General features: G+C 41.8%; 1 protein-coding gene across 10 annotated transcripts in view; it reads right to left on the bottom strand.

The window, feature by feature from the left end:
• The window catches only part of LOC106572032 (plasma membrane calcium-transporting ATPase 3), a 33688-nt gene extending 24973 nt beyond the window's left edge, over positions 1-8715 (bottom strand). For 8 of the 10 annotated variants that reach the window (XM_014145744.3, XM_014145746.3, XM_014145745.3 and 5 more), the window contains exons 1-5: positions 8237-8715; positions 5477-6116; positions 3117-3314; positions 2614-2871; positions 2239-2364 (exon numbers count right to left, since the gene is read on the bottom strand). In XM_014145744.3, the coding sequence (XP_014001219.2) occupies positions 2239-2364; positions 2614-2871; positions 3117-3314; positions 5477-5693 (799 nt within the window). In that variant the 5' untranslated portion in view covers positions 5694-6116; positions 8237-8715. The remainder of the gene's footprint in view (positions 1-2238; positions 2365-2613; positions 2872-3116; positions 3315-5476; positions 6117-8236) is intronic. The other 2 variants (XM_014145752.3, XM_014145753.3) reach the window with 1 other exon arrangement.
• Positions 8716-13708: the final 4993 nt, after the last annotated feature.

Raw genomic sequence — 13708 nt, 5'->3', positions numbered from 1 at the left:
ACCAGACACTGGGATATGAATTCACCTTTCAGCAGGACAATAACCTAAAACACAAAACCAAATATACACTGGAGTTGCTTACCAAGACGACATTGAATGTTTCTGAGTGGCCTAGTTACAGTGTAGACTTACGTCGGCGTGAAAATCTATGTCAAGACTTAAAAATGTCTGTCTAGCAATGGTCAACAACCAACTTGACAAATTATAATGTGCAAATATTGTACAATCCGGGTGTCAAAGCTCTTAGAGACTTACCCACAAAGACTCACATCTGTAATCAATGCCAAAGGTGAATCTAACATGTATCTACTCAGGGGTGTAAATACTTATGTAAATTGATGTCTCTGTATTTCATTTTCAATACATTTGCAAACATTTCAAAAAACATGTTTTGAATTTGTCATTATGGGGTATTGTGTGTAGATGGTGGAGAAAACCAATCTATTTAATCAATTTTGAATTCAAGCTGTAACAGAACAAAATGTGGAATAAGTCAAGGGGTATGAATACTTTCTGAAGGCCCTGTACTGCCAAATTCTCAAAAACAACGTTGGATGCGGCTTATGGTAGAGAAATTAACATTAAATGATATGGCAACAGCTCTGGTGGACATTCCTGCAGTCAGCATGCCAATTGCACGCTCCCTTAAAACTTGAGACATATGTGGCATTGTGTTGTGTGACACATTTTAGAGTGGCCTTTTATTGTCCCTAGCACAAGGGGCACCTGTGTAATGATTATGCTGTTTAATCAGCTTCTTGATATGCCACACCTGTCAAGTGGATGGATTATCTTGACAAATGAGAAATGCTCACTAACAGGGATGTAAACAAATTTGTGCACAGCATTTGAGAGAAATAAACTTTTTGTGCGTATGGAAAATTCAGGGGATCTTTTATTTCAGCTCATGAAACATGGGACCAACACTTTACATGTTGCGTTTATATTTTTGTTTAGTGTAGATATAGTGGACGACTAAGTTAACATTACACAGTGATGTCATCTTCCCTAAGACCTAAAAGCCAACTCTCATTCCTGGAGTGACAAACTAGCTTCTTGCACTAGAGTTTTGCATGGTTGGCTTGAGTGAGGTGTGCTGTTGGGAACGCAGGTTCGAATCCAGGGTCAATGCAGAATTACACTCAACAATCTGTGGCTACTGTAGTTTGTCTTTTTTAATCACTGTGTAAGGTCACGTTCCTCTGTTTTTCCTACTGACCGGTGATCTAATTACTTTTGTACAGCAGAGCTTCATTATGTTCCCATTAATTAAACTACTCGACCACAAGAGACCAGGAGTTGTTTAATAACACTGTTCACATACCCTAATACCAGGGAGAGGAATAGCCCTCTGTGAGAAAGAACAATCAGTAATAGTGCAGAATACTGCTAAATATGTTTGATGTTTGTGAATGTTTAAATATGCAATGGCTTGAGACTGTTATGAATATGTGCACTAAATCACAGCATGTAGATGGTCAGAGCAGGTAAAGCTAATGTATTTCAACTGGAACTGATACATTCTCCTGCATTTACAGAGTTTGCAATCATCCAGTATGCTGTGGCCCAAACATCAAGTGATGTATGTAAGCGTGACAGGTACATACCGGGAAAAAAAACATCAATGCTAAGAAAATGGAATTGTCTATATTGCTTGATGAAATGACTGACCAATCGTATCATACATATTTCTTAACCTGCATCTGAAAACGTTCAATATTTGTTCTTCTGCTCCATTACAGCAATGTGGATGAGGCTGCTACACCATGATCACAATATCACACTCCTCTTTTAGATCTCTGCATAGGCCTGGCCGGGCAATGGACCTATGGAGTGAGTAGCAAAGTCCAGTTCCGAGTATCATTATTGGGAAAAGGATGAGAGAGGGTGTCCTGTGGGTCTAATGGATCTATGACCCGGTGCTCAGGAAGCTGACCAGGGGCTACAATCCGATTAGCCCTGTCAGGCTCCAGGGAACAGGGAGGAGTCACTCTCTTACTGGGAGAGGCAATGAGATTTCCCCTCTCTGCATTACAGCCAGCATACTGACACATTAGACAGGCCATTCACTCAGGCAGCTCATCAGTCAGACGTAGGCACGTACAAGAAACAAAAGAACACGCTTGAGGAAGCACCTAGAACACACACACACACACACAGCACAGAGGCAAACACCCCTAGTATGGCCTCTGTCGCCCAACTGTAACATGACTACTGTATTATATGCAAACAACTCACCAGACAGCAACATAGGGTCCTTGTCAACAGACTTTTTTACATGGTCAGACTCTCCTGTCAGCGAGCTCTCATCGATCTTCAGGTCATTTCCCTGTATCAGTATCCCATCAGCAGGAAGGAGATCGCCTGTGTGGGAGCGGGATGCAGGAGGAGACATGGGACCAGAGACTTATAAGGATCTATAAGGAATTATAAAGATCCAAACATCATTATAACTGCTTAATAAAAGTATACACAATACCAGATATGTTTAATTAATTATATGGTTGCTGTTATAAGGACCACAAATGCCACAAATGTGTTTTACACAGGTAGCTATGTAGATAGTCTAACCAGGTTTACTACACAGGTGACCTCTCCTGATCCTGGACTGACCGTATTTGATTTGGGCCACATCCCCGACCACCATTTCGGCCACGGGGATCTGGATGACGGTGCCGTTCCGCACCACGGCGAATCGCTGTTCCTGCTCGATGCGGCTCTGCAGTCCCCGGAACTGTTTCTCCTTGCTCCAGTCATTGAAGGCCGTCACCAGCACCACACAGACTACGGACAACAAGATGGCTGCGCCCTCGATCCAGCCAGCCTCCGCTTCGCCCTCATCCTCTGCACCGGACGCCACGTTCCCACACGCTGCAGAGAGAGAGGGAGAGAGAGAAACGGAAAGAAAGATGACAGAGAGAGACAGAGAAAGAGAGGGGGCAGAGAAATTAGGGAAGACAGAACTCCACTCACCTGATGAGTTACCTTAACTGATAGAACTGAAAACTTGGGTTAGCCCCCAGAGGTAATATCTAGGCATTAGCTCAGAGGGCTAATGCTTTCTTAAGGCATGCGGAAAGCCCAAGTTCAATACCTGGATAGTCAGTCAAACCTACCTTCGCTCTCCTCTCCGGGTGGTTGGTAGAAGGACAGTGCGAGGGAGATGATGGCAGCTATCTCCAGGATGATGAGAGTGACATCCTGTAGGGCCTCCCAGACCAGCTCCAGGAACGATTTGGCTTTCTTAGGAGGGATAAAGTTCTGGCCAAACACCTGGCCACGCTTCTCCAGGTCTGACGGGTTGTCTGACAGGCCTAGAGGAGAGGGAATACTGCTACTGACAATGGTGTACGGCATCCCATCATTCACCTCACTGGATTTAATGTAAAACGCTGCTAGAGGGCATTAGAGTCTGGCGTGAATTCAGTAGGTATAGGGGGTAGTTCTGTCAGGATGCCTACATAAGACTAAACATTTGTCAAATCGCAGGTCTCTGACATGAATCTGTTGAGTTTCAGTGCATCATGATTCACAAAGTCAGTGTGAAACACTTCATGATAGGTTCATATTAGAAACTGGCCTTGTGAAATACTGTTGTCATAAACAGTCATTACATTATATTGGACATGGTCATAAAACTTGAGAAAATGACAGGTAATGTTTCTTATAGCCTTGTGTAGGCATTATGACAGCGCTATCAAAATGTCTACAATAGAGCAGACAGAACACAGTATACGGCATCATTCAATTACTTCTGTAAATGTACATGTCAATAGACTCACTCACATGCATCATATGACAGAAATATACATGTTTGAGTGCTGGGTGCTCTCTTGGTGAAGTGAGATAGATGGGGTGTGAACAGCACAGATGGCTAAGTCAGTGTGTCTGCTTCTCTGTGGGGTGTGTGCTCTGGCAAGCACACTTAGGCAGACTGTCACACACTCCTCATGTCCTTCCCTGCCAAACGTCACCTGCTGCTACTGGCAACCCAGTCATCACTCTCTCTGTGTCTCTTTCTCTCCCTCTCTCTTTATCGGTTTCTTTTTCACACAATCCCATTTCGTCGGGTAGTCAAAATGTAGTCGCACCATAACCAGAGCTAGGCCTGCACCGCACACAGAACTCCATTTGACCTTGACCAAGTTCAGAAATTGTGTGAAACAGTCGGATGATAAAATCACACGTGAGTAGCGACATCTCAGGTTGAGGAGATATGCAAATGAATCATTTATCTGAATGGAAACTCTGTGAAAATTCCCCTTTTACTAATTCAGACAATATTCTTGCAGTTTCTATGGTAATGAAAGGTTCATGACAAATTCCTCTTGATCTCTCTAACAAGATGGTTCCGAAGACATGATCACTCTGTTTCTACCTCCTAGCCAACTTTGCAGTATTGACTATAATTTTTGGGGGGGTAATTTCTTATATTATTTCCTCGGAACGTTTATTTTATTATTACCTACTCCTGGAAAAAACTTTTGGATATTCGATGTATATATATTTATAGTCCGGTCTCTGACATTTAGATGTTTCTTGATTTCTTTATTTTTCTGGATTATGTGTGTATTGTTCTGTTTTATTATTGCAAGGTATTGCTGTACTGTTGGGAGCTAGAAAGCATTTCACTGCACCTGCGATTACATCAGCAAATCTGTGCACGTGACCAATAACATTTGATTTGATTATTGAAACATGTATTTCTATTGAATTATAAAACATTGTTTTGTAATCATTATAAAAGTTTGCAGATATTAGAGGTGTGTTGAATTGTAAAAACAGGAATATTTAAAATTGTTCTTAAAAAATGCAAATCCAAATGAGACTCCTTTGCTCTTTACTTAGTAATTTCCACTGAAGTAAATTGAAACTGAAACCGACATTAATTGGAAAGTTCCCATTCAACTCAACAGCATAAGCAAAAATCCCTGTTTAAGATGATATGGTGAAAAACAGTAAGGCACTTGTATCATTTAAGGTCATCTGATTTTTTTTTCAATTACATCATTTGAAACTATAGTAGTGAAAATAAAGTAATTATGCTGAAAACATGAAATGCTCTTATAGGTTTGAGCATCTCTCCTCGGGCTGATTTGATGTTTGCTGGAGGATGAATGAGAGGAGGTGTCTGTCTCTGCCTCACACCCACCAGATTGCTGATGCTTTTGTAGCTTAGCAACGACATGAAAGCATGTTCGGGCAGACTGGGTTGGGAATACAAAAATACAGATAGAAAACCAGACGGATGAGGACAGTACAAATGATGACATTGAGTAAAGTAGAAACCGTCTATGCAAACACGATGGCAGTGGCGCTATGACATACAATATCATCAACTGGTTCTTCATAAAAAATTCAGTTGATTTAACATATTGGTTTGAATTTGATTAGTAAGGTGGACTAATAATGTGCATCTTGTGTTACAAGTGAAGTATGTCACTCTGAGAGTGGTGTGTCTGAGTGAGACTCTCACCATCGGCTGGGGAGGTCTTCAGTCTCTGACAGAGGCCCTCTGTGTCCGTGTAGTTCTCCTGGATCTTCTGAATGGCTTCTGCACCCCTCAGCTCCATAAGGTCCCGCAGGTCCTCCAGGGTAGCCCCAAAGTCCCCTGCATGGTTGACCTCCATTCCCCCTCCACTACCTCGCTTCTTGGGTTTGAACTCCACCGAGCTATTGGCTAAGTCCCCCATGATAATGTGTGGTTATAGAAATGTGTTGATTCTTCAAAAAACAATGATTTTCTGATGGACTCCTTTAGTGCCTTGGCCAGGGTAGGAAGTGGGGTATGCTTGACTATGTGATTTTTAGATTAATGTTCCCCCATGCCACTCCCTCCTTTTCCCCTTCTATGATTCTCCATATCAAGGCATGTGTGGAAGAACATATGGAAATGTTTTTGTTGTGTGATTTGACGGTGGTTTATTCCACCAGAGACCTTAATCTGGTGTTTTTCACAACCCCAGAAGAGAAAAGGGCATCACACTAAATGATAGGGAGGATACCAATCCATAGAGACAGATATTTGTAAGGAGAGAAATAAAAAGAAGAGCTCAAACGTTTGAGTGTAAAGAGTAAGATGCTTCAGAAGGTGGAGTGTTGGATTCACCTAGAGGCTGGAGAAAAGGGGTTTTGTAGAGAATATTCTTTTATCATTCAAACCTATCTATAAATCAAATTGTGAGCATTTGCCAACAGAGAAAAAGAACTATTAGTCCCCTTAAAAGACTTTATAGTCAGGTCTCAAAATAACTCTCAGATTGTAAGGAATTGAGGGTCTTGGCAGGATGTCACCATGTCATGAAAATACGATCTATCATTTGCATCAAAGAGAATTCCTAATGACCCAATAGGAGTTGCTGGAATCCCACACCCCCTTCACTGGGAGAAGAAACAAACAAAACAAAAAAACAGACACCATAACTTATTTATAAGAGGACTATTGATTTGGAGTTTATTGATTTAGGGGGTTAAGGCCTCTCTGGCTTGAAACAACTTAACAGTGGGTTGGCTCTCTGATCATGGGGACATACGTAACCATCTTGAATGCTCATACTAAAAAAATTAAGGAGAAAGGCACTGGGATGAAAACACATGCAAATATACAATATCTTTATAAGACTGATACTGTTATTTATCTATGACTCCAAGTCACATCTTTGAATTGTGACTTCAAATAGTACAGTACATCATTACAGAGAAATCTTTACATTTCCTTATGATTTTATACTTCATAGTCAATGGTTTAAAGGCCTATGCAAATAATCCGATGGTGTGTATGGGATTTGCTGATTATTTTGGCCCTAATGAATTTGACAAGCTTTTAGCCTACTAATGCAACACTTTTCTAAACTTTGTATAATTATTTACGTTTGCATAATAACCTCCTATCTTAATCATCTTCAAACAGAGAATGTTATTCCCTCGATGCTATTCCATCCATACATGACACATTAGGCCTACTATATGCGCCCAGGAATCATCCAAATCCCAAGAACATTTTTAAGGTTAAACACAAACAGTAAACACATTTCCAGAATATATTTGTTCTCACAGTACCGCCTTCTGAATGAGCGTCGTCACGCTCTTATGGAAATAGCCAATCCATGTCTAGAATGGGTTTTACCAAGGCGACGCGCACAGCCATGATGCTCAGCCATGATGCTCAGGATACAGAGAGGATACTCTCCTCGGAGTGATGGGAGGGTAAAAGCACCTCCATCGTGGCACGAAGCATTATACTAAGATGTTCTTATATTTCCACAGTATCAAAGAGCGAATGGAAGCATAGCTGTTTATATATCATTCTTTTAAAAAGCATCCCTTTCCCTTGCAACACGGAGCATGTATTATTGTAGTAGTACATTGTCAAAATCCACCGTGCCCTTTACTTGTAACCTTCAGATATCAGTTGTTAACCTTGGTCTGCACAAAAATCTATTTTGTCAACGATATCCTTCCATTACGATAGAAATGCACACCAAAGCATGGAATTATACACCTTCTCTTAAATTCGGTTTCATTTTTATTTTCTAGAGGTGGAATGGGGTATGATGGGCCTAATATGAATAAGAACACATTTTCGAGGCAACAGATTTCAGAGGAATTGCAGCACATAGAAAAATACGATTGGAACATATTGATAGTGGGAAAACGATCAAATTCTGCCCGCGTGAATGTGCTACATTTAATACGTGAGCTGGCCTAGGCTACTGCAAGGTTAACACCGGATAGACACCGGCTTTGGTTTATTTGCAGAATAACTCATCTCTGTGGATTCGGACATAAATCATAGTAGTGACCGGTAGGCCTATACCCTATTCCCAGAATACGCCAAATCGGGATTTCAGATATTCCAGATGCCAGTGCTTCCCTACTAATGAATCATAATCTATTCCTGTTGCCCACAACATTAATGTAGCCTACCTAGATAACTGATAAATGTTTTATAGCATTTCATATTGATAAAGGTAATGTAGCCACTGTATGTTCAGTGTTGGATGCATGAATAGGCTACGTTTTATCTCATGGAGTAGTCAGTATTAGCCTACCAGTCCCATAATATATCAATAGCCTTCTAGCGAGAAAGGTATAATAATAATATAAATAAATAAATGGTGCACATCATCGACATTTTCACAGGTCATTCAAATATCACGAGGCATTTTGAGTCAATATTATCCTTAGCCTATCATAATAACAGAAGAACACCACTGAACGGAGTTAAAATACTCACCCGGCCATGTCCAAAGACGTCAACGGGGAGTTTAGAAAAACAGAAAATACAATGTTCTTGACGTTCAAATTCACTTCAAATCCGACAGAGAAAAAAACGTTTGAGGGATGTATACCGATGTGATGTCCCATCTGTTGTTTCAGCATATAAAAATGTAGAGCACAGAATTGTGCAGACGTCTAGGCCTATGTGGAATTCCTCTAATGCTGAAGAAAATGAAATGATACAGAGTAGACATTAGCGTGTTTGCATAAATGAATGGTTATGGACTGCAGGTAGCTATTTGATATTATTAGGCCTACTGTTCTTGTCGTTGTTCCCAATGTTTCTCGTTGTTGTTATTTTTTGTCTGAGAATACAGCATAAGCTCCAATGGGTAAGCAAGAATTTGGGTCTACATGCTGAAAAGATACCTCGCTAACCGCACTCGTCCTAAGGTGATGGCAACATTCAAATGGGCTGTTCTATGCGACGGGTAGGAAGGGGGAGGGGGAGGGGTGGATGGATGGATGGATGCTGCCACTGCCGAGCTTGACGCTCGTATCCCTCCCTGCAACCCCTCCGTTTGCACACCCTGACAGTAGTTAGACCAGAATATTGGTACTAGATTGACTGTCTGAGCCTTAGACAGTCATTGGAAAAACTAAATGTTTACAAATAAAATAACCATCAAATCATCATTATAATAAATTCAAATCAGAATGACTTCATCAATTCATGGAGGTAGATAGGCCTACAGTGCTTTCGGAAAGTATTCAGACCCCTTGACTTTTTTCACATTTTGTTACGTTACATCCTTATTCTAAAATTGATTACATCGTTTGTTGCATCAATCTACACACAATACCCCACAATGACAAAGTAAAAATATGTTTTTAGAATTTTTTGGTAATGTATTAAAAATGAACACTGAAACATCACATTTACATACAGTACTAAAAAAAAGTTTGGACACCTACTCATTCAAGGGGGTTTTCTTGTTTTTACTATTTTCGACATTGTAGAATAATAATGAAGACGTGAAAACTATGAAATAACACATATGGAATCATGTAGTAACCAAAACAGTGTTAAAGAAATGCAAATATATTTTATATTTAAGATTCTTCAAAGTAGCTACCGTTTGCCTTGATGACAGCTTTGCACACTCTTGGCATTCTCTCAACCAGCTTCATGAGGTAGTCACTTGGAATGCATTTCAATTAACAGGTGTGCCTTCTTAAAAGTTAATTTGTGGAATTTCTTTCCTCCTTAATGTGTTTGATCCAATCGGTTGTGTTGTGACAAGGTAGGGGTGGTATACAGATCATAGCCCTATTTGGTAAAAGACCAAGTCCATATTATGGCAAGAACAGCTCAAATAAGCAAAGAGAAACGACAGTCCATCATTACTTTAAGACATGAAGGTCAGACAATCCGGAAAATGTCAAGAACTTTTAACGTTTCTTCAAGGGCAGTCGCTAAAACCTTCAAGCGCTATGATGAAACTGGCTCTCATGAGGACAGCCACAGGAAAGGAAGACCCAGAGTTACCTCTGCTGCAGAGAATATGTTCATTAGAGATACCAACCTCAGAAATTGCATTCCAAATAAATGCTTTACGGAGTTCAAGCAACAGACACATCTCAACATCAACTGTTCAGAGGAGACTGTGTGAATCAGGCCTTCATGGTCGAATTGCTGCAAAGAAACCTCTACTAAAGGACACCAATAAGAAGAAGAGACTTGCTTGGGACAAAAAACACAAGCAATGGACATTAGACCGGTGGAAATCTGTCCTTTGGTCTGATGAGTCCAAATTGGCGATTTTTGGTCCCAAACGCTGTGTCTTTGTGAGACGCAGAGCAGGTGAACAGATGATCTCCGCATGTGTGGTTCCCACCATGAAGCATGGAGGAGGAGGTGTGATGGTGTAGGGGTGTTTAGCTGGTGACACTGTCAGTGATTTATTTAGAATTCAAGGCACACTTAACCAGCATGGCAACCACAACATTCTGCAGCGATACGCCATTCCATCTGGTTTGCGCATAGCGGGACAATTATTTATTTATTTAACCTTTATTTAACTAGGTAAGTCAGTTAAGAACAAATTCTTATTTACAATAATGGCCTACCCCGGCCAAACCCAGACGACGCTGGGCCACTTGTGCGCCGCCCTATGGGACTCCCAATCACGGCCGGATGTGATTCAGCCTGGATTCAAACCAGGGACTGTAGTGACGCCTCTTGCACTGAGATGCAGTGCCTTAGACCGCTGCGCCACTCAGGAGCCCACTCAGAAGCCCTATCATTTGTTTTTCAACAGGATAATGACCCAAAACACACCTCCAGTCTGTGTAAGGGCTATTTGACAAATAAGAAGACTGAGGGAGTGCTACATCAGGTGACCTGGCCTCCACAATCACCCGACCTCAACCCAATTGAGTGGTTTGATGAGTTGGACCGCGTGAAGGAAATGCAGCCAACAAGTGCTCAGCATTTATGGAAACACCTTCAAGACTGTTGGGAAAGCATTCCAGGTGAAGCTGGTAGAGAATGCCAAGAGTGTGCAAAGCTGTCATCATTGGTGGCTACTTTGAAGAATCTCAAATATAAGATATATTTTTATTTGTTTAGCACATTTTTGCTTACTACATGATTCCATAAGTGTTATTTCATAGTTGTGATGTCTTCACTATTATTACACAATGTAGAAAATAGTAAAATGAGTAGGTGTGTCCAAACCTTTGACTAGTACTGTAAGTATTCAGACCCTTTACTCAGTACTTTGTTGAAGCACCTCTGGCCGTGATTACAGCTTCAAGTGTTCTTGGGTATGACGCAACAAGCTTGGCACACCTGTATTTGGGGAGTTTCTCCCATTCCTCTCTGCAGATCCTCTCAAGCACTGTCAGGTTGGATGGGGAGCGTCGCTGCACAGCTATGTTCAGGTCTTTCCAGAGATGTTTGATCGAGTTCAAGTCCGGGCTCTGGCTGGGCCACTCAAGGACATTCAGAGACTTGTCCCGAAGCCACTCCTGCGTTGTCTTGGCTGTGTGCTTAGGGTTGTTGTCCTGTTGCAAGGTGAACCTTCGCCCCAGTCTGAGATCCTGAGCACCCAGGAGCAGGTTTTCATCAAGGATCTAACTGTACTTTGTTCTGTACATCTTTGCCTCGATCCTGACTGGTCTCTCAGTCCCTGCCATTGAAAAACATCCCCACAGCATGATGCTACCACCACCACTGCTTCACCGTAGGGATGGTGCCAGGTTTCCTCCAGAAGTGACACTTGGCATTCAGGCCAAAGAGTTAAATCTTGGTTTCATCAGACCAGAGAATCTTGTTTCTCATGGTCTGAGAGACTTTAGCTGCCTTTTGACAAATTCCAAGTGGGATGCCATGTGACATTTACTGAGGAGTGGCTTCCGTCTGGCCACTCTACCATAAAGGCCTGATTGGTGGAGTGCTGCAGAGATAGTTGTCCTTCTGGAACGGTCTCCCATCTCCACAGAGGAATTAAAAACAACTATTGAAAACCTTTTGCTCCTGAATGTCATTTTGAAGACTGCTGGGATTTTAAATCTTGCATTATTCAAATAATACTTATTGCAATTGTACATAATGTATTGTTTGGAAAAGGAACACAGTGGCCGCCCGGGAAAACTGAGCAATCGGGGGAGAAGGGCCTTGGTCTCTCAGGGAGGTGACCAGGAATCCGACGGTCACTCTGACAGACGCCTCACAAGTCTTCAACTGGCAGCTTCATTAAATAGTATCCGCAAAACACCAGTCTCAAAGTCAACAATGAAGTGGTGACTCCGGGATGCTGGCCTTCTAGGCACAATTGCAAAGAAAAAGCCATATCTCAGACTGGCCAATAAAAATAAAAGATTAAGATGGGCAAAAGAACACAGACACTGGACAGAGGAACTCTGCCTAGAAGGCCAGCATCCCGGAGTCACCTCTTCACTGTTGACGTTGAGACTGGTGTTTTGCAGGTACTATTTAATGAAGCTGCCAGTTGAGAACTTGTGAGGCGTCTCTTTCTCAAACTAGACACTCTAATGTACTTGTCATCTTGCTCAGTTGTGCACCGGGGCCTCCCACTCCTCTTTCTATTCTGGTTAGAGCCAGTTTGCGCTGTTCTGTGAAGGAATACTACACAGTGTTGTATGAGATCTTCAGTTTCTTGGCAATTTCTCGCATGGAATAGCCTTCATTTCTCAGAACAAGAATAGACTGACGAGTTTCAGAAGAAAGTTCTTTGTTTCTGGCCATTTTGAGCCTGTAATCAAACCCACAAATGCTGATGCTCCAGATACTCAACTAGTCTAAAAATTGACAGTTTTATTGCTTCTTTAAATCAGCACAACAGTTTTCAGCTGTGCTAACATAATTGCAAAAGGGTTTCTAATGATCAATTAGCCTTTTAAAATGATAAACGTGGATTAGCTAATACAACGTGCCATTGGAACACAGGAGTGATGGTCGCTGATAATGGGCCTCTGTATGCCTACAGTATGTAGATATTCCATAAAAAATCAGCTGTTTCCAGCTACAATAGTCATTTACAACATTAACAATGTCTACACTGTATTTCTGATCAATTTGATGTAATTTTAATGGACAAAAAATGAGCTTTTCTTTCAAAAACAAGGACATTTCTGAGTGACCCCAAACTTTTGAATGGTAGTCGTTGAAATATCTCCAAAAGTTGTGATGACACAGAGGTCAGTTTTTGTTGAGCAAGAGCAGTGGAAACCAGGGAAAATAATTTGATAACATCTTGTGATCTTAATGTGAATTACGGGGGGGGCATTTCCCCCAGGGGCTAGTTACCCCCTAGTACCCTACATGTTTTTATTATCTTCATAATAATTAGCTAAGCATTTAGGCTACATAACATTATTAATAGATAATCAGAGAATAATAGTGTTACATAACCTACGTGTCACACCCTGACCTGAGAGAGACGGTTTATTTCTCTATTTTGTTAGGTCAGGGTGTGGGGTGGGCATTCTATGTTTTGTATTTCTTTGTGTTGGGCCGAGTATGGTTCCTAATCAGAGGCAGCTGTCTATCGTTGTCTCTGATTAGGAATCATACTTAGGCAGCCTTTTCGCACCTGTGTTTTGTGGGTAGTTATTTTCTGTTTTGTATTCGTTACCTGACGGAACTGTTTGGCTTTTCGGTTTGTTTCTTTGGCATGAAGCCTCGTGTGCCTCCATGGCATGAAGCCTCCAGTGATGATCCGGAGCCTGTAGGGATGATCCATGGCACGAAGCCCGTAGGGATGATCCATGGCCCGGAGCCTGTAGGGATGATCCATGGCATGAAGCCTCCAGTGATGATCCATGGCCCGGAGCCTGTAGGGATGATCCATGGCACGAAGCCTGTAGGGATGATTCATGGCACGAAGCCTGTAGGGATGATCCATGGCCCGGAGCCTCCAGCGACGATCCATGGCACGGAGCCTCCAGCGACGCTCCCCAG

This window comes from Salmo salar, chromosome 15, assembly GCF_965601325.2.
Source record: "Salmo salar chromosome 15, fSalSal1, whole genome shotgun sequence".
NCBI classification, from domain to species: domain Eukaryota; kingdom Metazoa; phylum Chordata; class Actinopteri; order Salmoniformes; family Salmonidae; genus Salmo; species Salmo salar.
The sequence above is the reverse complement of the archived record's forward strand: the minus strand, read 5'-3'. Positions and strand labels throughout refer to the sequence as shown.